This window comes from Pelodiscus sinensis, chromosome 4, assembly GCF_049634645.1.
Source record: "Pelodiscus sinensis isolate JC-2024 chromosome 4, ASM4963464v1, whole genome shotgun sequence".
Taxonomy (NCBI): domain Eukaryota; kingdom Metazoa; phylum Chordata; order Testudines; family Trionychidae; genus Pelodiscus; species Pelodiscus sinensis.
The window spans coordinates 129,073,172-129,096,305 of record NC_134714.1 but is presented as its reverse complement, the minus strand read 5'-3'; the positions used below and the strand labels follow the sequence as shown (position 1 = coordinate 129,096,305).

Below are 23,134 nucleotides of genomic sequence, written 5' to 3'. Positions count from 1 at the left end.
TTCCCCGCCCCGCCCTCCCGCCAGGCCGCGCCGCGCGCCATGGGGAAGAAGGGTCGCGCGGCGCCAGGCCGCCGGCCCATCCTGCAGCTCTCCCCGCCCGGCCCCCGCGCCGCGCGCGACGGGCCGGCCCCGCCCGACGCCAGCTCGGGCTCGGAGGCGGGTAAGGAGCGCGCGGGCCTGGGGCGGCGCCGCCACCAGCGCAGCCTGGGCCCTGCGGCCCGGCCCGGCCTGGCGCGGGGGAGGGGCCGGGCAGGGCTTGGTGAGGATAGGGGGAGGGATGGGGGCGGGGCTAGGCTGGGGGGGAAGAGGCAGGGATGGGGGCGGGGCTAGGGGTACCAGGAGCCTTGGGATGGGGGGGTAGGCTGGGGGGGGAAGGGAAAGCGATGGGGGCGGGGCTAGGGGTACCAGGAAGCTGGGGGGGGGGAGGGAGATGGGGGTAAGCTGGGGGGGAAGAGGCAGGGATGGGGGCGGGGCTAGGGGTACCAGGAGCCTGGGGGGGGAGGGAGATGGGGGTAAGCTGGGGGGGAAGAGGCAGGGATGGGGGCGGGGCTAGGGGTACCAGGAGCCTTGGGATGGGGGGGTAGGCTGGGGGGGGGGGCTAGGGGTACCAGGAGCCTGGGGGGGGAGGGAGATGGGGGTAAGCTGGGGGGGAAGAGGCAGGGATGGGGGCGGGGCTTAGGGGTACCAGGAGCCTTGGGATGGGGGGGTAGGCTGGGGGGGAAGAGGTAGGGATGGGGGCGGGGCTAGGGGTACCAGGAGCCTGGGGGGGGGGAGGGAGATGGAGGGTAGGCTGGGAGGGAAGAGGTAGGGATGGGGGCGGGGCTAGGGGTACCAGGAGCCTTGGGAAGAGGGGGGGTAGGCTGGGGGGGAACAGGCAAGGATGGGGGCGGGGCTAGGGGTACCAGGAGGCTTTGGGGGAGAGAGATGGGGGGAAGAGGCAGGGATGGGGGGTGGGGCTAGGAGTATCAGGAAGTTGGGGGGGGGTGGAGGCCTGCAGGTGCAATGCCCTGGGGAGCGGGGGTTTCCTGTCCCGCCTCTTCGTTTGGCTGGCCCGAGAGGCGGGGTCGCTGAGTGAGTTTCTGTGTGTGCCCCAGCACCAGGTCAGCCATGATTTCCTACGTGTGCGGTGTGGCCGTGGTGGGCAGGGACAGGTGTAGGGCTGTGGAGTGGGTTTCTGCACAGGTGCTGCTGATCTGGTGAAAAGAAAGTGGCTTGTGGCCTCTGGGCCAGTTTCTGTGTCAGTGTTGTAGTCCTTGCTGGCCGGTTATGAAAGCAGGTACACTTTGCTGGTTTTTGCCTGTGTATTGTAGCCCTGTGCATGTCCAGATGTTGGGTGGGTTTCTGTGGGTGTATTGTAGTCTTCACTGGCAGGGTGATTGGTATGCGGCTGATTGTCAGGTTTTTATATGTGTATTGTAGCTTTCTCTACTAGTGTGGGTACGGGGTTGCTGGGCTGGTTTCGATGTGCGCCCTCAATAGCAAGATGGTGGGTACGAAGCAGCCTGAATAGCTGGGTGCTGTCGTGCAATCTAATAGGTCAGGTTATCTCTGGTAATATGCTGGTGCATCATGTTTATTCAAGGGGTTCTTTATTGGATTGCAGGTCTGCAAAGGCTTTTCCTTATACGCTCATAGTTCTCTGATGCTTTGGTTTATTGCTTGCCCCATGGCTGTCTGAATAGTATGGGCCGTTTCAACCTTTCCAAAATAGGAGTGGAAGCTGTTGTGGAGAGCTGTCTCTCTCCCGAGTTGGATGTTTAGCCTCTTCTGTTGCTCCTGATGCGAGTGACTGGATCGGCAGTTGTAGTTTGGGAGCAAAGGGTCAGGAGATGGTGGAGGTAGATGCTGTGGGAGGTAGTGCTGATATTGCACCCTGGGATTTATTCCCTTTTTGTGCTTTGGTGCATTACTTGCGTCTGACCTTGGATGTGGCTCTGCACAGATTTAATTGCAGCATGTTCTGCTTTGCAGCAGAGCTCTCAGTCTTGGATAATAGCTTGACTCAGTTCACACTCAGCGGACATAGCAGGTCATGGAAAACTAGATGCACGTGAGCAGCTGGGCCTGACCGTGCCCACCCCTGGCAAAGCAATACCTAGCCCATCCAACACTCCCAGAACAGTCTGCCATTCTGAGGTGGAAGCTAATGTCTTCTCTTGAACCACACAGCCTCCCTTTCCACAGACCCTGTGGCTTCCTTGACTGAGCTCACTGCTCTCTTTGCACTAATGATGTGATTATTTCACCATTGGCAACCCCCAATCCCGTCTGTGCCCAGTTGGTGCCTCACTGGAATGCCAGTTAGTATCTGACGCAAGGGAAGCGAAGATTTTTGCCCGGCTGTGCAAGGGGGCTACCCTGCCGGTTTCAGTTTCTAAAAGAAGCTATGAGAGGAAAATAAAGATCTCAGCGTGCAGTTAATAAAACAGATGCTGTGCCACCGGCCTTCATGCGTGTGGTGCAGTGACATAAGGGATGGAAGGCAGAGCTTGGGGTCTGGGCTTCCTGGCTGTTTTGAGCACGAGCTGGGAATTAGCAGCATAGCATTCTGAGAATGTCCACATAAATGTTGTGTAGTGCTCAGAGGCCCTGCCTCTCAATTAAGCTTGGGGACTTCCTGTCCAGTAGGTGACTAAGCAGTATGATCTCCAGAGAATTTCCTTGGAGAGATTAGCAGAGGGAGTACCAGAGCTGCTGGGAGAGAGGGCACGGGAGGGAGAGACTGCTGGGCTATCTGCCCCCAGAACTGCCTGCAGCTGCTTGGCTCCACCTTTGCCACAGCAGTAGGGGCGGGAGCTGTCCCTTTTTCTGTTTTGGGTCAGTGTCTTGCTCTTTTCCTCCTTAAGACATGCTGCCTACAAGCAATCTGCCAGCCTGTGGTGGCTGGCCTTACGCGGGTCTTGGGGAGAGCTGATCTTATTTATGAAAGAGGGAACTTGGCAGGGAGTCTGAGCAGCTCGGTTGTGCACACGGCCCCATTGCTGCCTTGCGTAGCCCCCAATTATTTCAATTAGTCGCTGCCTCCCTCCCCGCTGCTCAGTATGGTCAGGTGAGCCATGTGGGAGGTTTTGTGGTAGCCAGTGGCGGGCTGGGGCTATGCTGTCTGGGTTGTGCCCCAGAGCAGGGACCAGAACCTACTGGTGCTTTTGCAGGGCAAGATGCAGTGATCGCCCCAGAGGAGTGTATTGAGCTGCTGCTGTGTGGAATGGGAGGCGTGTTACCTTTGCAGCGAAGTACCCCATCCAGTGTTTACCCAGAAACAGGCATGGGGAGTTTCTCCTTCACGGGTTCCTTTGGCGGCAGAGGCTCTTCGTTTGATGCAGCCACTGAAATGACGGTCGCTTTTCCTTCCTTCATCCAGATGAACCTGAGGTGGTTGGGGAAGTTCCCAGAACAGCTCCCAACCCGCCCCAAATGACTGCCCCTGCTGGACCAGCAGCTGTCAAGCCAACAGGTAGGTGGGGCATGTCCTTCCTTTGCTCTCCCTGAGTTTTAGCAGAGCCTGCAATTACTAATGGCAAGCAGCCAAGTCTGTGTCTGATGTTTGGCGCCAGGCGCTCTAGGGAGGCAGCTGCCAAAGTCAGAGATGGCGTTTGTGCCCTGGTCTGTTTGTGCAGGAAGGAGGCTTGAATGGATCTTTCAGAGCAAGTGCCTCCTGCTTGTCCTTTGCCTAGGAAGGCTCAGGGTTGTCAGGTTTTGTTTTCCTGTATGCACTGAAGGATTTCACGGATGACTGAGGCTTTGTCTACACTTAAAAGTTGAAAGTACAGCCGCAGCATTGCTTTAAACTGAAATGTGGCCATGGCACAAGCTCTGGGAGAGCGCTCTCACATTGGCGCTTTGCAGCACTGGAACTTGCTGTACTTGGGTGAAGGGCTGGGGGGGTTGTTCACATCCCTGAGCCAGAAAGTTATGGTGCTGCAGAGTGCCTGTGTAGACTTAGCCTCAGTGGCTTTCTTTCTTTCTCATCCCTAATCGTCGATGTAGAGGTGTTGAGTCTTTTGCTATTTGTTCCAATTTTTTGGCTTTGTCTTGAGGTCACAGAGGGGTAGCCGTGTTAGCCTGTAACTAAAAAAAATTAAAAAATCACAATACTTCTGTAGCGCCATAGAGACCAACAAAATATATAAATAGTATTGTGAGCTTCTGTGGGCGCAGCCTACTTCTTTTTTTTTGTCATATTTGTTATCTGAAGAGTGAAAGCTCGTGATACTATTTATATGTTGTTGTTAGTCTCTAAGGTGGTATGGGACGATTGTTGTTTAAGGGTTTTTTTAACTTTGTCTTGGTTACTCAGCGTCTTCTCCTGCTTGAATAAAAATCCCTTCCTGCCTCAGACAAGGTGTGTCTGTGTTTAAAATGGCGCTGCAGTTAACACAACCAACAGGAAGGGGAGAGTGTAGGTAATTCACCTGCCCAACAGGAAGGGGAGAGTGTAGGTAATTCACCTGCCCAAGAGGCGCTAGCTCGGCTGAGGGAAGAATCTTCCGTTGACCTAACTCTCTGTACACCTCGAGTGAGATCAGCATTGCTGCGTCTCTCGAGGCTCTGGATTTTTCACACCCCAGAGCTATACCGATACACCAGCCTACTGCAGACCAGGCCTCAGTTAGGTTCAAGCATCAAGCCCACTAGTTCTCCATAGACTGCTCCGTCTAACGGTTTTTTCCAAGGGGCCAGAATTTGTAACATGAAACTCTTCAGGCCCCTTATTAGTGACCTTTATGAAACAAAGCAAGGGGGTGATACTGTTGTTTTCCCACTTCTCTGTGCTCACCTTTACGGTGCACTGAGGAGCTGGCTTCTGGAATGTGTGTGTACCCACTGAACTATCAATCCCAGTCTGGAATCCAGAGCTGTGCACTCTGAAGGCACCTGGAGGGAACGCTGGGAGTGGGAAGGTTGCTGGCAGGCAGCTTTTTTATTTACACCAGTCCCAGGCTTGTGGCCTGATTCAGCTTACTGAGCTCCAGCAGCCTCTGGGCTGTTAAATCTGGTTTGTTACTTGTTTGGATTTAATCTGTAGTTAAACAGTTGAAATGCCTACAACTCTGGGGTAGGCCACTGGCTTTCCTGATTTCTAATGCTGCTCACAACAGTTACCTCAGTAAGCTTTTGCTCTTCCTGCGCTGCCACGTTCGACAGCCACTGGTACGTGTAGGAGGAAGTACCCCGTGAGCATGCAATCTCCAGCACAGAGCCTGGGTGGGATGTATGGGACCTACCTGACTCGTTCAGTGCACATCCAGCACTGCAAGCTTCTAGCCTTCCTGGTTGCAAAGTTGCATCTTGTTTAAAATGAGATTGCGAGCTTCCTGAGGCAGGGATCAGGCCTTTGGTGGGTCTGTCGGGTGCCCAGTGCTGCAAGCCTGTGCCACAATATGTATAACAATCATTCCTGCTGTGCCAATGGCTTGCTGACACTTCCTGTATACTTTGGGGTGGTGGCCTCTCTGTGTGTGCACGGTGCAAGAGATGGACAGCGGGGTCTGTGTGGTTCAATTGCCCAAAACTCAGGGAGCTCCTCACGGGTACCTCTCCTCTGCCTAGGTGGCTTATGTTTGCTCGGTGCGTACGCAGACAGTGACGATGAGGAGGGAGAGGCACCTGAGAAATCGGTGCCGTCCACAGATGCCAACGGCAACAATTCGACAGATATTGACAGTACGCTGGCAAACTTCCTGGCGGTGAGTAACAATCCCATCCCGCGTCAGTCCTGAGGGGGCTGGCAGGCCCCGGGGTCAAACGGGGAAATCTCACCACCTTGTGACCGGCCTTAGTGTGTTTATAGAGGAAGGTGGCCAAAGATGCTTTCCCTGGGGCTGAAGGCAGAGGGTGGGGAGTAGTGTTTCTTAAACTTTTTAAGACTGAGGAACACCAAACAATATTTTTTGGGGGTGGGGAGGGGTGGCAGGGAAGGGTCGGGGGAAGGTCACCTTCCCCTTTAAGGGTGGCCATATTGAATTCTGTTGTCCTCCGTGGCACACCGCTGACTGCCTCGCAGCACATCGGTGTGCCACAGAACACAGTTTAAGAAACGCGGGTGTAGAGGATGAAGCTGGTAGGCAGGGGCAGGTTTCCGGGGCTGTCCCTGGGGTAGCGGCTGCTGTCTGCACATAAGGGATGGGCTTTTTTGCCCAAACTGTCTGAGTGCCCAAATCTGGGTCTTCAATTCAACTGTAACCCTTTTATGTCTTTGAAGGAGATTGATGCCATTACCGCTCCGCCCCAGCCTACTGGATCCACTGCTGCCTCTGCCGCGCCCCCGCCAACTCCGCCACGCCCAGAGCCCAAGGATTCTGCCTCCAGCCATCCCTCGGCTACGGCGAACGGCACGGGCTCCGCCCAGTCGGCGGAGTGGCAGTATGACACCCAGTGCTCGTTGGCAGGAGGTGAGCTCTGTTGCCGGGTTCGTCTGCCCCAGGGCGTGCGGGCAGCCATTCCAGCCAGGGCGCTGGGGGGGCCTCCATCCCCGGCAGCACGCCAGTCCCTTTCATTGACTGGAAACAGCCGCGTTCTCTGTAGCTGCGATGTCAGAAGATGAATGTTGTGCTGTAGCCCCAAGAATGAGACACTTAGTGGCCGACACACACAGGTTTGTGTCTTCCAAGGGCTGTTGGTGAGTGGCTGGCGCGGGGGGATGAGTGCAGGGACAGGTGGTGGGGTCTCTGTCTCTTGAGGCATGTGCAGTGGGCCAGGGTGCGGGTTTAGGGCATCCTGCTCACTCAAGGCCTTTGGTTTTCTTCTCTCAGTGGGCGTGGAGATGGGAGACTGGCAAGAGGTCTGGGATGAGAACACCGGCTGCTACTATTACTGGAACACGCGGACCAATGAGGTGACCTGGGAGCTGCCGCAGTATCTCGCCACCCAGGTCCAGGGGCTGCAGCGTTATCAGCCCAGGTAAGGCCCTGCCCAGTCTCCTCTGGAGCGGAGAGAGGGTGATGGTGCGGCCTGTCACAACCTCTCCTTTTTCTCCCTAGCTCTGCGGCAGGCGGGGAAGGGAGTTTCCTGGTGGCGGCAGATCTGTACCCTCAGGAGAAAGGGGTCGCTGTTGCCAGCATTAGCCGCGGGACTCTCCTACCCAAGCGAGAGGTGAAGAAGGTCAGTGGAACTTGCCCCTTCCCTATTCCTGCAGGCCAGCTCAAAAGACGCTCTATCATGCTGCAGTCTAGTCTCCTCCCTGGGCTCCCGGGGAACAGATGGGCCAGGAAGGAGCTAGACGTCGCTTGGTCCTACCGTGAGGGCTGGGGCCTGGACTTGATGACCTCTCAAGGTCCCTTCCAGTTCTAATGTTCTGTGCTTCTAGACAGCCTGGTGGGACCTCAGCTAGCCACAGAGTTTGAGCATGGTAATGGGATAAAAACTGCTAGCCAGCTTCTAGTGCCCCACTGGATCAGACAGGATGCTTTCCCCAGAAGGACTGTGTTCAGCTCTGGGGCCCCTGCCCCGGGAGGAAGACAAGAGGTCAGAGGCAGGTGATGAGTGATCTGAGGCTGGGAAAACATCCATAGGAAGGGACTGCAAAGGCTGCAGCTGTCCAGCTTAGAGAGGACGTTGGAGAGGTGAGGGAGAGGAGGAGCGTCCGAGACTCCCAGTAGCCCCCAGGCCGTGTTCAGGTAAAGGGGTTAAGAGGAAGTCTGTGTACACCAGTGATCCCTGTAAGCTGAGTGCTTAGGCAGCCACCCGGAAGAGATTCAAATGCCAGACCGTTGATTAGCAAAGTGCCCATAGCCGGCAGCATGTGTTCTTACTGGTGGTGCACACCTATATAGGCCTCAGTGCGCGCACAAAATTTATTCAACACATGAATGTAAGAAATTAGAGGAAACGTTGCTGTGCACCAAGGCCTATTTGTTTGGGTCTAGCAGGCCTGCAACACGCCCTAGATGCCAGCAGAGCTGAAGTCTTTGGTCATAAGTCTGGGTGTTTGCTAGGTCAGATCTAGCAGGTTAAAGACTGAACCCCTCCCCAGTGACGCTAGGGAGATACTTCCCCATTACTCCGGAATTGTCCACTGCAGGGTTCTTGCACCTTCCTCCTAAGCCCTGGTGCAGGCTGGAGCATTGGACTGGTTTCATGTGGCACGTCCTTGATTGCTTCAAATCGCTGGCTGGGAAAGAGGCCCTGTTGCAGGGATCTCTCCAAGGGGAATGCTTCTTGTTCCCCCCGTGCCGCTGTCTGAGAGGCCTTTGGGTGGCTGACTCCTGTCTGTCCCGCAGGAGGTGAACGAAGGCGTCCAGGCCCTCTCGAGCAGTGAGGAGGAGAAGAAGGGGGTGGCAGCGTCCCTGCTGGCTCCCCTGGTGCCCGAGGTGGTGAAGGAGGAAGAGGAGCGCTGGAGGAGGAAGGTGATCTGTAAGGAGGAGGTCGAGCCAGTGCTGGAAGAGAAGGCAGCTGCAGAGGAAGTGGCAGTGGCCGCTGAGGATCCGGACCCTTGCAAGGATGCTCTGGAAGACCCTTCCCAGGAGGGTCTGTGCAGCGTGGTGCAGTCAGGGGAGAGCAGTGAGGAGGAGCAGGACACGCTGGAGCTGGAGCTCGTGTTGGAGAGGAAGAAGGTAGGCAGCAGGCGTGGCCAGGTCCTCCGCCATTAACAGCCCTAGAGGGAAACTGGTCACATCGCCACCCAGCCCCGTGCGGGCTGTGCTGGGGACTGAGTAAATGGGCTGCCCCTCAGCAACAATGGGGGAGAGAGGCACCACGCAGAGTGCTGCTCCCTCCGGCAGAATGGCCCCACAGCTATCGCTACACTGCAAGCCCTACGACTGCAGTGCGGCCGCTGTATACAGCGAGGGAAGGGGTTTCCCTTCACTGTAAAGACTCGAGCGGTGCTAGCCTGGTGCTCGGAAGCATTCTTCTGCGAACCTTGCTGTGTTTACACAGGCCGGAAGGTCGGCATAGCCACCGGGTGTAGGGGCTTGGAGATTTTCATAGATAGGCTGGTCTCAGTTAAAGCACAGACCGGGGCTGGAGTAGCAAGGAGCAGCGTTGGCTGAGGCGCTGCATAGAGAAATCTGGCTGTGACTGAGGGGTTTTCCCGAACGAGCACTGTTTCATTTCCCAGTCGGAGAGAATTGACGGGAAGGAAAGTGCCGAAGGGGGGCCCTTTCTGGAAAAAGGGACTATGCCCCCAACCTCAACCCAGGGGGTCTTCTCAGGGATCCCATTACTGCCACCCACCCCCTTCGCTATGGGCACACGTGTGCTAGGCTGCTGTGCCATCTGCTGGCAGATCCCTAGATTTCCAGGCCAGAGGGGCCCATGACGATTCAGGCCAGTGGTTTCTAGACTTCAGCAAGGCAATCCACCAACCGCACTTGGTCTGTTTTTTTTGGGACCTACCATTACATACATGTGCCTCCGCACCCAGCCCCCAGGGGTGTCTCCTGTCCTGCATGGTTGGCCCCAGCTCTCCACTCTGGGCTTGGCCCTCTGGCATGGGGATCGCAACACTGCATGGGCTTGGCCTGGCCACACTGGGTCCTGCTGTCCCCTCCCTGGGGCAGGGCTTTGCCTTCTTCCCCTACAAGTTCTCCCCCCGGCAGCACTCACCTTCTGGTCTTGTGGCAGGCGGAGCTGCGAGCCTTGGAGGAGGGCGATGGCAGCGTCTCGGGTTCCAGCCCGCTCTCCGATGGGAGCCAGTCAGCATCACACGACCCAGTGCCCAAGCCGCCCTCCAAGCAAGGGAAGTGGAAGCTTTTTGTCGGGGCTGCCAGCCCAGAGTCCACCAGCCGCAGCTCTAGCAAGGCTGGCCGAGAGACTCCTGAAATCAAGGAAGCAGGTAATTGGAGAGGTGCCTCCTGGGCCAAGGCCCTTGCTCCCTGTCCCGCCAGTGACTCCAGGGAGAGCTGTAGCCTCACACCAAATTGCAGAGTTCTGTGTGGGCTGTTCCTTCACCTTGCGGGGTCAAACACTTGGGGGTTTATCTGGGAGGGTCTCACTGCCAGCCTGAGCTCCTTCCTGTCTCTAAGCCCAGCAGAGGTGGCTAGGTTACGCATGTTTTCTTGGGGTCTCTGTGCATGCCCTCCACTGGGAGGAGCATCACAGCATGTGGCGCCCCAGAGCCTTTTGGGTGCCGCTCTGCAAGTCTGCGCGTAACTGCTTTTTATCCATGGAGACAGATGTCCACGGGATAGTTCTCGGTCTTCAGATCGGCTGTGGATACAAATTTTGTATCTGCGCAGGGCTCTGCTCCTGGGACAGCCCCAGCAATAGCAGGGAGCCGCTTGTGGGGCGGAGGGTGGCGTCGCTGCATAGGTAGTAGATCTGGGTGTCTCGACAGCTCTGGCCACGGGGGGATGGCATGTGCCCCAGAGCCTGGCAGGTGTGAGCAGCATTGCCACTGAACAGCTCCCTTCCTGGCAGAGGGTGCTTGGGGCCAGTCGGAGGGCTCACGTGTTTTGTCCCCCTCAGCAGTGAGTGCAGAAGCCACTGAGGAGACGTCGGACAAAGAGCAGGAGCCAGAGGAAGTCCAGGACAAAGTGAAACCTCAGGGGGCACCCAAAGCAGAGGAGGAGGAGCAGGACCTGAAGGTGGGTGGAGGCAGGGGAGAGAAGAACATGGAATGGGCAAGTGTTTGGGTCTCAGCTGCATTGCGGGGTGGGGCAGGGAGACCCCTCCCAGCCTCATCCTTGAGCATGGGCCATGTGGGGGTTGGTGCATGCCCTTGGGGCACTCTGTCGGGTTGGCCCTCTGGCCTGGGCCCCAGGGGAAGGTGCAAAGTGGGAGGGTTGAGGAAAGCCACCAGCTGGGTTTGGGTTCTGGGCGTGCTGCTCGTGGCTGTGCTGAGCAGCAGTACAGCGTGTGCTGGGGGCACGGACAAGACGGTGGCTGTACGGTGTGTGTGGAGGGCAGGGGTGGGAGTTGCCTGCCACTCCAGTGTAACCCCTCCAAGTCAGAGGGGGAAGAGGCCTCTTAGCTCAGGGCAGGGCTGGCTTGTTCCAGCTGGGCAGCATGAAATGGCTTTGCTTGCGGAACACGGGCCAGGGAGCCAGATTCTGGGTACTCTGTACAGCCCCTGGGCTTTCTCTCTGCCTCCCCTGCCTGCTCTTAGCTACCCTGGGGCTGTCCGAGGCCTGGCAGTCCTGCCCCGGGGCAGTCTGCAGGCCATTCCTCACCCCCTTGCACACCCTCTGTCAACAGTTTCAGATCGGAGAGCTGGCAAATACCCTGACTAGCAAACTGGAGTTCCTGGGCATCAACAGACAATCCATGTCCAACTTCCACATGCTGCTGTTGCAGACTGAGGTACCTGAAGCCTTCAGCCCTCTTGTTGACCTGTGTCCCTGCGGAATCAAACACCCTTCTCTTCCCTGGGTGCTGGGGCTCTGCAGAAGCCAGTCAGCTGGGCCCATTAATCTCACTCTAGGCAGCTAACTCCTGTCCCCTTACATTGTTCGTGTCCTTCTCTCAGCCCACCAGATGCTGGCCTGCCGAGGGGGGGTAGGGCAGCCCTCCTGGGTGGGCATGTAGGAGCCTGTTTGGCACCAGAAGAGCACACGTAACAGTGCAGCCAGCAGCTCGCTGGGCACCAGCAGCACAGGCACAGCACTGCCCGAAGCTCAGGCGGACCACGTGCAGCTTGTGTGGGCCTGGGGGCCCATTGATTGCTCTGCCCTGCAGCCCAGAACTGCTGTCAGCGGGTCTGCCCGCACAGGACAGGTCTGCACCCTTGCCCAGCCCCGTCCACAGGGCTGGCTGAGCTATGCCACCTGCCCCCTTGCCAACAGGGCATCCCCCTCTGTTGCCCCCAAGGGTGGCCCAGCTCTTGCCAGTGTTGAAAGGGATCCCCTGGCCAAGTGCCGTGCCCTCTCCTTAATGCCGAAGCGTGACAGCTGCTTTGTTTGCTGGCCCTAGACCCGTATTGCGGATTGGCGCGAAGGAGCTCTCAATGGAAACTACCTCAAACGCAAACTGCAAGACGCAGCTGAACAGCTAAAACAGTATGAAATAAACGCCACTCCTAAAGGCTGGTCCTGCCACTGGGACAGGTACGCACTCTTCTCCCCTTTTCACCTTTCACCTTTGACCTCTCAGACATGGTTTGTGACCATCACCACCTGACGACGCGGCGCCATCTGTGCGGAGACTGAAAGCAGCAGCCGTTAGCGGTGCTGGGCAGGCAGAGAACCTCCGGCACTCAGAGTTTGGGAGTGCTTGGAATGGCTTTGGGTCGCTGATTGGACAGAGCTGGTGTTTACTCTCCCAAGTGTAACGGCGCTGAGGAGGGCGGGCTCGGGGGGTCGCGCATGCGAGAGCTCTGTGCACTTTGCAGGACCTCTGGATCTCTACTCCAGCTAACAACACCGATCCTCAGGAGAGCCCCCTGGCTGCGGATGGGAACCAAGCACAGGATTACTGTCTCCTCCCGGCAGGTCAGACCCAAACATTTCTTTTTCTATTTGGCTTTTCTGGATTATTTGTTCTTCGTTTGAAATGTTTGCTCTTTTGTTTTTCAGCTCCCAGAGCCTCTCACTCTCTCTAGTGTTCACTGTATGTTTGACACCAAGAGTATCATGCATGGGACCTCGACAGCCCATGGGGGGAGCAGCCGCCTTGCTTAAATTGGGCTGCTCCCTGTTTGTACTCCGGAGGCAGTTCCTAAAAGTCCTGTTCCTAGAGAGAGCTCGCCCCCTGCTGAACATTAGCCTGCTTTCCCAGCCCTTCTCTCTTGGAGGGAGGGCTCGGGGCTGGATTCACAGAGCCAGCAATGCAAACAGCTTTGAGCGAGCCAGCTCCGACCTCCCGCCTCAGAGCTGTTTGTTGCCTTTGTGAATGGCAGCCCTGCTAGAAGAGGGGCTTCCCGGTGAGAGCACAGCGCTGTCGCGGGAAAGGCCCATGTCTGCGTGTCAATGCAGGGGAGGGAATGTAAAGCCGCCTGTTCTTTCTTGTGATCTAGGGACCATAGGCGCTATTTCTATGTTAACGAGCAGACAGGAGAGTCCCAGTGGGAATTTCCAGATGGCGAGGAGGAAGAGGACGGGCCGGCCCCGGACAGTAAAACCGAGGCTGCTCCCAAATCGGCTCCGAAAGAGAAAGCTGAGCCCAGTGGTGACTCTACAATGGAGAACACCACAGGTACTGGGGGGAGGAAGGGCCTGGGGCGGAGAGATGGGAGGGGAAAGCAGCATGGACGGAATGGAGGGAGAGTGAGCATGGCTGGCAGATGCTGAGAGCTGCTGGTACCAAGGGTGGCTGGGTGCATAGAGACAGCTTCAGTTCCCTGCTCAGCCATGGATTTGCTGTGTGATCGTGGGCCAGTCCCTTGATGCACTTGTGCCGTCTGTCAGCTGCTGAGGGGCCCTGACAGCACCAGAACAAACTCCTCTGAGGCAGAGAGGGGCAAAAATCCCCTGGCAGCTCAACCTGCCAGATTTCACTAAGCTGGGATGTAGCTAACCCAGAAGGGAGGTGCCATGCCGGGGCAGCAGGCCCATCCTTGGCAGAGACACTGTGTATCCCTGTTCCCAAGAAGCAAGCTGCCCCTTGGGGGACAGGAGCCACATGGCCAAACGGAGGAATGGGTGAGTTGCAGCAAGGGCTGTTTCCAGGGTGGGTTGCCGGGCTCATGTCAATGTGTCTTCGCAGGTCCTCTCAGCAAAGACACCTTCTCTGGCCAGGCTTCCGCTTCGTCTCTCGTGCCGCTCACCCCGTTCTGGACGCTGCTCCAGTCCTCTGTCCCTGTGCTCCAGCCCCCTCTGCCCTTGGAGGTGCCCCCACCTCCGCCGCCTCCTCCAGAGTCACCACCGCCCCCTCCACCGCCGCCGCCCCCTCCTGGGGAGGACGGAGAGATCCAGGAGGTAGAGATGGAGGATGAGGAAAGCGAGGAACCGCCAGCCCCAGGAACTGAGGAAGATGCTCCCCTGAAACCTCTTCGCCCAGCCATCACCAGCAGCCAGGTGAGGGCGGGGAGCAGCTGCAGCTTGGGGCAGGTCCAGAATTTTGTGTGTGACAGAGACTGACAGTCTCGGCCGGGCATGTTTCCCAGTGGTCCTGCTCTGTGTCCTCCTGCGGCAAGGGCCAGCTCCTTTCCCCCTCCCGCTTCTGGGAGAGACTCAGGTGAATGATGTGCCCTCTCCAAAGGCCTTGGGCAAGGTCCCTCCCAAGAGGTGGTTGAAAGGTCTTAGAGTGTTGCTCAGCCCTGGGGGGGGGCAGGAGCAACGTCCAGCTTTAACCTGCAGAGAGGTGGCCGGGCGCACACTGCTCTGTGCTGTGAACTAGGATGGGGGCCGGGGATCAGCAGTGTTACAGTTAGGGAGATTCAATTTTAGTTCAATCAGCTAGTGGATGGAATTTCCATTGATTGGTCGAAGCGCAGCACAGTTAGCTCCCAGCCCCCGGAGCTAGCCCCACTGCGGCTCTTTCTTTTAAGTGTACTAAGAACTGGACAGCTGATTCCTGGCTCACGCCAGGTCCCCCCCGCTGCACACCCGCCTTTTAAATCTATTAAGAGCCTGCCAGCTCTTAGTACCTTTAAAAGGCAGAGGTGCAGTGCCTGGGACTGGGCACGAGACGGGAATTAGCTGATTCCCGTCTCGTACCTGGTCCCTGCTACCCCCTGTCCCCTACAGAGATGGTGCTGGGGGGAAACAGCTTTTAAGCCAGCTCCCACCGGCTCCTGCTTCCCTCCCCCCACCTTGCTGCCTCTCTCTGATAGAGGCAACAAGGAGGGCGGGGGAGGCGACTAGTCACTTACATCCCTAGTTACAATGGGTGAGGGGCAAAGTGCCCAGTAGTGAGCTGCCTGGGGCTGGTGGGGTGCTGCTGCTCTAGAACAGCCCAAATACCTTGACTCCGTGCAGGGTTTTCTGCCACGTGAAAGGGTTCCTTGGCAGGAGTGCAAATGTTTCCCCAGAGAGTCTATTTGTCTGCCAGGGCAAGTGAAACTGCAGACCAAAGGCGAGTAAGACTGCAGGCCTGCTTGAGGTGCAGCCCTCCCCCCAGCACACCGCCGGCCCTCTGCGCTAGCAGCCTGTTTGACTGCCCCCTGTGTCAGGGTATGGGCCACGGGGAGCAGTGAGGTCCCTCAGACAGGCCGGAGTTATGGGGGAGGCTGGAATGAGGCGGTGTGGCAGTCCAGCGTGGTGGTGATCTCCCTCTGGCCCTGGGCCCCCCAGGCCTAAGCTGGTCATGAGCAGAACTCAGCACAGTCCCAGCTTGAGTGGGCACATCCCTTGGCAGAGAGCCCCTCTCAGGTTTGGCCGGCTCTGCAGAGGGGCCAGGGAGACGGCTCCTCTCAGTCCAGCCCCCTGACTGCCCCCCCTGCTTGCAGAGTAACTCCGGAGGCAGCGCGCCTGCTGCCCCCTCCACTAAACCGCAGAAGAGGAAAGCCGGCGAGATGAGCACAGGGCTGGTGCAGCGAGCAGCGACCATCGGCAGCTGTCCCGTTCTCTACAGCCAGCCCATCGCGGCTGCCAGTGAGTACCAGGCCCGGCGCGGCTTCTGCAAGGCCAGGCTGCTAGCGTCTGCAGGGAGCAGCTGGGGACATACCGACCTCCATCTCTCTGCTGTGTCTGCAGGCCCGCAGCCCACGGGACTGAGCCTTCAGCAAAGTTACCTGGGCATGACCGTGCCAGCCATCGTGGGCTATTCGGAGTGTGCCGTGCCCTCTCGGCTCGCGGCCACCATGGCGCATCCAGCCCCTCCACGGGGAGCCCTGCCTGCCAAGGGGGCCATGGAGCAGCAGCCGCCGCCCCCACCTCCGCCACAACCGCCACCCCCGCCTCCCCCCGCCACCAAACCGCTGCCTCCTGAGAAACCTCGCAAGGGGAAAAAGGACAAGGTAGGAACAGAATCACTGCTGCCCATGTGGGCCGAGCTTGGGGGGAGCTGCCGTGGGGGAGATCCCAGCGGTGTCAGTGGGTCCTGCTGCCGAGAGAGCAGTCGGGGCAAGTCACTTCCCTCCTGTCTGTGATTGGGAGGCTGGCCCATGTGTGGCGTGCCTGGGGGCCCTGAGCGAAGGGCTGATGCTGCTGGCCACACTCCTGAGCTAGTAGGGGTTGCTGCTGGACATCACTGAAGTGACTGAGGGGGGAGGCCTGCTTTCCTGGTGGTAGCTAGAGACGCTGAATTCTAGGTGCTTCTCCAGCATTAACGGGGGCTGAGGGCACTACCATAATGTACCACCCCTAGCTTAGTAGGAGCAGGACTTGTGCCAGCCCCTTGACTCACTGCTCAGTGCCGCCCTCCCCCTGTCTCCCAGCCAGCCACCGGAGCAGAGTAACACGCCCTTCTGAAAGTGTCAGCTGTCTTTCCCGCCCACTCTGCCTCCATTCACATGGCTGGGTCCGGCTTGCTTCCTCTCCCTCCAACCCTGGCCCTGTGGGGGAGGGCCACCTGCTTGGTCCCACCTGTCCCCTTCCGCCTGTGCAGGGCAAGAAGGGGAAAGCAAAAATGCCCTCGCTAGTGAAGAAGTGGCAGAGCATCCAGCGGGAGCTGGACGAGGAGGAGAACTCCAGCTCCAGCGATGAGGACCGGGAGCTCACCTCTCAGAAGCGCATCGAGGAGTGGAAGCAGCAGCAGCTAGTGAGGTAGGAGGGTGGCGTGGGTCTGTGGGTGATGGGAAGGAGCCAAGTGGCTGCTGCTGCTTCCTCCCCTCTTCCCCAGTCCTTCCAGTAGCCCCGATGCCTGCTCTGAAGATGTTTATAGGAAGCTTCTTCTCTCTGACCATCCCTGTGAGAGGCATGGCGGGAGGAGCGTAGCTGACCCCTCCCATCAGATCTGAAGCCTGACTGCTGTGCTGTCATGCACTGGGGGGCGGGATTTCTGGCAGCCCCAGCAGCCAATAGGCACAGGGCCAGTTTCTGGCTCTCTGGAGAGTTAATTTGGTCACTCTGTCAGAGGCGGCTCTGGGAACTTGGCATCGCGTACACGTCCTCCCTGTGCGGAGCCTCCCCTTGCAGGGCGCTGTAGCCGCTGTCGCATCCACAAATGCAGGCTCCGGGCCCCCACCGGCTTACAGCACAACAGGCGGGGCGGGGCAGGGCGTGACTCGCATGGCGCTGGCAGCTGTTTTAGTGCCAGTCAGGCCATTTTCAGAGTTCCCGTTTCTGGGCTGAGACTCCTGTCACGGAGACCAGCTGTGTGCTTGGCTGCACTGGCCTGCCCAGAGGAGCCCAGGCCTCCGAGGGTGGGTTGCCTGTGCTCAGCCCCCACATCATTGCAGGGCCTGATGTGCTTTTTGTCCCCACAGTGGCATGGCGGAGAGGAACGCCAATTTCGAGGCCCTGCCAGAGGACTGGCGCGCACGGCTCAAGCGGAGGAAAACCACTTCGAGCACATGAGGCCACCGGCACTGTTTTGTTTTGTTTTTTTACACGTGTACAGTTTAGAGCCTCTTACCGATACGACTGTTGTCAATAAATTGTAACCGTTTGGGGCATCCTGTTTCAGTTGAATGGGCTGATGCAGAATCCCCCTAAGCCGGGACCTCTCTGGGAGTGGCAGGTGTGGGGAGGTGACAGGCCTGTTAGGGGTTGGGCAGCCCTGACCCGCCCTGTGCTCACCCTTTGGCTCCTCCTGACACAGCAGGAGGGCATGAATTGTGCATTGGAGGTTGGGCTCCGGCAGTGACTGCATGGGATGGGCCTGCCTCCTGGGTAGTGCTGTGCCTGGCCAGTAGAGCGGAGTCCAGCACCCTTTTCTTGCCCCTTGCAGTTCAAGGAGGAAAAAACTGCTCTTCCCAGGTGTTCAGACCTAGTTCTCTGATGCCTCCTGGCATAGCCATGCCCAGCATCTGTGCCCTGCTGTGGCCCTGTCGGAACCTGTGTGTGCAGTTCTCCTGTCAGCCAGCCCATGGCCCAGACATCCCTTAGAGCTCCCCTTTCGCTCGGTTCCAGGCTGTGTCTGCAGGTCCAAGGGCAGAGACTAGACGTGTCCACTTTGCCAGGGCCATGAAACCTTTTGTTGGCCATTGCTAAGTCCCATGGGTTGAGAGGCCTCATGTCCGGAACCGCTCGTGGAAAAACGTTGCTGTTCTTTCTCTAGTTTCCCTAGGCCCACCACCCTTCGCTCCCCCTCAGCCCCCTGGTTTCAGCAAAGGTGGCATTTTGTCCATTTTAAGCTCCCTCCCCCTTTTTCTTTGGCTCAGAATCAGGTAAAAATCATTTTCTTCCCACGGAAGGGAAGGCCGCTCGGGTTTCCAGACATTCGTATTTCTCCAAGTTTTGGCTTTGTAAATGTGTACATAGACATGAATAAAATCCCTTTTATACTTCAAAGCCTGTGTTCTTATGTGTCAGCACGGGGCTGCAGGGACATGGGAGGGAGCAATCTTCTGGGGGACTCAGACTCCTCCAGCCCCGTCAGTTCTCCAGCAAAAGGGGATCTCTCTTGGTCTGTGGCACACTAAAGCGGTGGTTGTTGCAGGCTCAGCAATGTTGGGGAATCTGTTTTTGGAGCGGTTCAGTGACACTTCTGACACCTTCTTCTCTGTGTAGTGGGATGATGATGGCAAACATCCCGTCATGGGATTTTTTTTTCAACTTAATTCATTACTTTGGTCCTACAGGCCTACCCTGGTCCCCCTGTTCTACCAGCCACTTCGTAAAGCCATGTCTGTCTTGTGCCAGAAGGAAATTTCTGAGAGGGCAGAAAGATTGAGGGTTTTTTTTTACGGAGTAACAGAATGCAAGCGTTCTCAAGTGCCGGTCAGGGGTGCGGAGAAATGCCATGCCCTACCATGTGATGGGGGGGGGCAGGCACAGTGAGGCTAATGTAGTGAATCCTAAAGGTTAAATTGACGTGGCATGATGAATCCCAGCAAACCTTCCTCTTGCCAGGGGGAGTGTGGTATCTGTGTGAAGGGGGCAGGGCCATGCCATGGGGGAAACAGGCTGGCACGAGTCACAGCTCAAAGCTGCTTCATTTGTAGGACGAGAAGTAACTAGTTGACCGCAACAGCCATCCCTGGCAGTTGTGCATACTGAGGCTTTATTGGCAGGACCAGAGGAGACGCCTGCCAGGGGACCTAAGGCAGAGCCAGGCAGAGCTGCTTGTGCTGGAGTCAGGCTGGCACATGTGCAATATGCCCCTCCACCCCAATCCAAGGGTCCTGTAGCGCTGAACCCTTGCTGGGGAGCAACGGCCAGCTCCAATTCCTGTGTGTACCCCACAGGGCGGACCATGGCCCTGCTTTGCTCCCTGCAGCTGGGGGGCAGCTGCTTTCTGCAGAGCTTGCTGCTCTACTGCCTTGGCAACCTGCCCGCAGCACTCTTCACTTGTCACACTGCTGGCTGCAACTTCCCTGCTGGCTGTCCTTTTTCTCCCGCCCTATTACACGGTCCCAGCCCTAACTGTGACTTCTCCCAGGGCAGCAAATTGCCATCCTCGCCCATGGAGAGGTCTGATCCTCCCATGCACTTATAGGCCACAGGGACCTGGCAGCCACTTCCTAGAAGCCATGGTAAGCACTGGTAGGACTCTACCCCCTCCCCCCCAAATTCCCTGCTGCAACCCAACATCCTGTCCCATCCTGGAGCCACCTCCTGTGCCCCATACTTCTCACTCCAAAACTCAGACCTCACTCCTGCCCACCGTCCAACCTCATGTTCTAGCGCCGTGAAAGTGAGCAAGGGTGGGGCAGAGGAAGAGGGGATAAAGAGCAAGCAAGGGGCAGGGCCTCAGAGGAGGGACATTTGTTGATGGAGTGGGGCAAGAGGTCCCCAAAAATTTAGTATTAAAATGGGGGTCCTCAGGTTGTTGTAATCAGGAGTGCTGCTGTTTAAGCCTATCTGTTCCTCCCAAATTAATACAACAGGCCCACTCCATATAGCAGAATTGCATGTGCAGGCTATGGGGAGCAGAAGGGATCCCTCCATACTCACAGGTGCAGGTCTATAGGGTAGGAAGGCCTTCCTACTACACACCCGTGGCCAGGGCTATGGGGCAGTAGAGCCTGGTGTCTGTGTGCAGGTCTCGGGGGCAGTAGGAGCTGCTCCATACAGGGACAGCTTTAGACCGATTCGCCCGATTCCTCTGAATTGGGCCCCGTGCCCTAAACCCGGAAGTGTGCTGGGCGCGCTGTGGGAGGGGGCGTTGGCCCCGCAGGAGGAGCGCGGTGGCTTCTGTGAGCCGCGGGAGCAGGAGTCGGCCTCTGGGTTTGGCACAGTGCAGGGCTATGGGGCAGTAGGAGCTGGTCCACACATACGTGGGCAGACCCCTGAGGCTATGGGGCAGTAGAGCTTGGCCTGCACAGGGCGGGGCTGTGGGGCAGTAGAGCTTGGCCTGCACAGGGCGGGGCTGTGGGGCAGTAGAGCTTGGCCTGCACAGTGCGGGGCGGTGGGGCAGTAGAGCTTGGCCTGCACAGGGCGGGGCTATGGGGCAGTAGAGCTTGGCCTGCACAGGGCGGGGCTGTGGGGCAGTAGAGCTTGGCCTGCACAGTGCAGGGCTATGGGGCAGTAGAGCTTGGCCTGCACAGTGCGGGGCTGTGGGGCAGTAGAGCTTGGCCTGCACAGTGCGGGGCTGTGGGGCAGTAGAGCTTGGCCTGCACAGTGCGGGGCTATGGGGCAGTAGAGCTTGGCCTGCACAGTGCGGGGCTATGGGGCAGTAGAGCTTGGCCTGCACAGTGCGGGGCTATGGGGCAGTAGAGCTTGGCCTGCACAGTGCGGTGCTATGGGGCAGTAGAGCTTGGCCTGCACAGTGCGGGGCTATGGGGCAGTAGAGCTTGGCCTGCACTGTGCAGGGCTATGGGGCAGTAGAGCTTGGCCTGCACTGTGCAGGGCTATAGGGCAGTAGAGCTTGGCCTGCACAGTGCGGGGCTATGGGGCAGTAGAGCTTGGCCTGCACAGTGCGGGGCTATGGGGCAGTAGAGCTTGGCCTGCACTGTGCAGGGCTGTGGGGCAGTAGAGCTTGGCCTGCACTGTGCAGGGCTATGGGGCAGTAGAGCTTGGCCTGCACAGTGCAGGGCTGTGGGGCAGTAGAGCTTGGCCTGCACAGTGCAGGGCTATGGGGCAGTAGAGCTTGGCTTGCACAGTGCGGTGCTATGGGGCAGTAGAGCTTGGCCTGCACAGTGCAGGGCTGTGGGGCAGTAGAGCTTGGCTTGCACAGTGCGGTGCTATGGGGCAGTAGAGCTTGGCCTGCACAGTGCAGGGCTGTGGGGCAGTAGAGCTTGGCCTGCACAGTGCGGGGCTATGGGGCAGTAGAGCTTGGCCTGCACAGTGCAGGGCTGTGGGGCAGTAGAGCTTGGCCTGCACAGTGCGGGGCTATGGGGCAGTAGAGCTTGGCCTGCACAGTGCGGTGCTGTGGGGCAGTAGAGCTTGGCCTGCACAGTGCGGGGCTATGGGGCAGTAGAGCTTGGCCTGCACAGTGCAGGGCTGTGGGGCAGTAGAGCTTGGCCTGCACAGTGCAGGGCTGTGGGGCAGTAGAGCTTGGCCTGCACAGTGCAGGGCTGTGGGGCAGTAGAGCTTGGCCTGCACAGTGCGGGGCTATGGGGCAGTAGAGCTTGGCCTGCACTGTGCGGGGCTATGGGGCAGTAGAGCTTGGCCTGCACTGTGCAGGGCTGTGGGGCAGTAGAGCTTGGCCTGCACAGTGCAGGGCTGTGGGGCAGTAGAGCTTGGCCTGCACAGTGCGGGGCTATGGGGCAGTAGAGCTTGGCCTGCACTGTGCGGGGCTGTGGGGCAGTAGAGCTTGGCCTGCACAGTGCGGGGCTATGGGGCAGTAGAGCTTGGCCTGCACAGTGCGGGGCTATGGGGCAGTAGAGCTTGGCCTGCACAGTGCAGGGCTGTGGGGCAGTAGAGCTTGGCCTGCACAGTGCGGGGCTATGGGGCAGTAGAGCTTGGCCTGCACCGGGCGGTGCTGTGGGGCAGTAGAGCTTGGCCTGCACTGTGCAGGGCTATGGGGCAGTAGAGCTTGGCCTGCACAGTGCGGGGCTATGGGGCAGTAGAGCTTGGCCTGCACAGTGCGGGGCTGTGGGGCAGTAGAGCTTGGCCTGCACAGTGCGGGGCTATGGGGCAGTAGAGCTTGGCCTGCACCGGGCGGTGCTGTGGGGCAGTAGAGCTTGGCCTGCACAGTGCGGGGCTATGGGGCAGTAGAGCTTGGCCTGCACCGGGCGGTGCTGTGGGGCAGTAGAGCTTGGCCTGCACTGTGCGGTGCTGTGGGGCAGTAGAGCTTGGCCTGCACAGTGCGGTGCTATGGGGCAGTAGAGCTTGGCCTGCACAGGGCGGGGCTGTGGGGCGGTAGAGCTTGGCCTGCACAGGGCGGGGCTGTGGGGCAGTAGAGCTTGGCTTGCACAGTGCGGTGCTATGGGGCAGTAGAGCTTGGCCTGCACAGGGCGGGGCTGTGGGGCAGTAGAGCTTGGCTTGCACAGTGCAGGGCTATGGGGCAGTAGAGCTTGGCCTGCACTGTGCAGGGCTGTGGGGCAGTAGAGCTTGGCCTGCACAGGGCGGTGCTGTGGGGCAGTAGAGCTTGGCCTGCACAGGGCGGGGCTGTGGGGCGGTAGAGCTTGGCTTGCACAGTGCAGGGCTATGGGGCAGTAGAGCTTGGCCTGCACTGTGCAGGGCTGTGGGGCAGTAGAGCTTGGCCTGCACAGGGCGGTGCTGTGGGGCAGTAGAGCTTGGCCTGCACAGGGCGGGGCTGTGGGGCGGTAGAGCTTGGCCTGCACAGGGCGGGGCTGTGGGGCGGTAGAGCTTGGCCTGCACAGTGCGGTGCTGTGGGGCAGTAGAGCTTGGCCTGCACAGTGCGGTGCTGTGGGGCAGTAGAGCTTGGCCTGCACAGTGCGGGGCTATGGGGCAGTAGAGCTTGGCCTGCACAGTGCGGTGCTGTGGGGCAGTAGAGCTTGGCCTGCACCGGGCGGTGCTGTGGGGCAGTAGAGCTTGGCCTGCACAGTGCGGGGCTGTGGGGCAGTAGAGCTTGGCCTGCACAGTGCGGGGCTATGGGGCAGTAGAGCTTGGCCTGCACTGTGCGGGGCTATGGGGCAGTAGGAGCTGGTCCCTACAAACAGATTGAGGCAGCATGGGAGGGGGAGGGGGAGGGGCAGGGGAGGTCCAGTCAGGCCGGGCGGGGGCGGGGCCCCGAGACGAGACGAGCCAACCCGCCCCGCACGAGGGTGGGTTCGATTGCATCTGGCTCCGCCATTGGCGCTCATCGGGGCCGCCCCGCGCGGACAGACCAATGAGCAGGGAGCTCTTCCGCGGAGCCACGCCCA

At 58.8% G+C, this 23,134-nt stretch overlaps 1 protein-coding gene across 6 annotated transcripts; it reads left to right on the top strand.

Moving 5' to 3' along the window:
• FNBP4 (formin binding protein 4) lies at positions 1-18,212 on the top strand. 6 transcript variants are annotated; one of them, XM_075928922.1, is made up of 17 exons: positions 2-160; positions 3,362-3,454; positions 5,551-5,687; positions 6,203-6,392; positions 6,753-6,900; positions 6,981-7,101; positions 8,220-8,552; positions 9,565-9,775; positions 10,411-10,526; positions 11,137-11,241; positions 11,851-11,984; positions 12,893-13,071; positions 13,582-13,892; positions 15,266-15,410; positions 15,513-15,775; positions 16,366-16,523; positions 17,186-18,212. In XM_075928922.1, the coding sequence occupies exons 1-17, from the start codon at positions 40-42 to the stop codon at positions 17,274-17,276; spliced, it is 2,856 nt and encodes a 951-aa protein (XP_075785037.1). In that variant the 5' UTR covers positions 2-39; the 3' UTR covers positions 17,277-18,212. The 6 variants fall into 6 exon arrangements, with proteins under 6 accessions (XP_075785041.1, XP_075785039.1, XP_075785037.1 ...); XM_075928921.1 differs by having other exon boundaries at positions 10,408-10,526; XM_075928920.1 differs by having other exon boundaries at positions 10,408-10,526; positions 15,266-15,775.
• Positions 18,213-23,134: the final 4,922 nt, after the last annotated feature.

Coding starts and splice junctions, on each gene's coding strand:
- FNBP4 (XM_075928920.1), top strand. CDS start 40: ATGGGGAAGAAGGGTCGCGCGGCGCCAGGCCGCCGGCCCATCCTGCAG. Junction 5,688..6,202: donor CGCTGGCAAACTTCCTGGCG/GTGAGTAACAAT, acceptor ATGTCTTTGAAG/GAGATTGATGCCATTACCGC. Junction 13,072..13,581: donor TACAATGGAGAACACCACAG/GTACTGGGGGGA, acceptor GTGTCTTCGCAG/GTCCTCTCAGCAAAGACACC.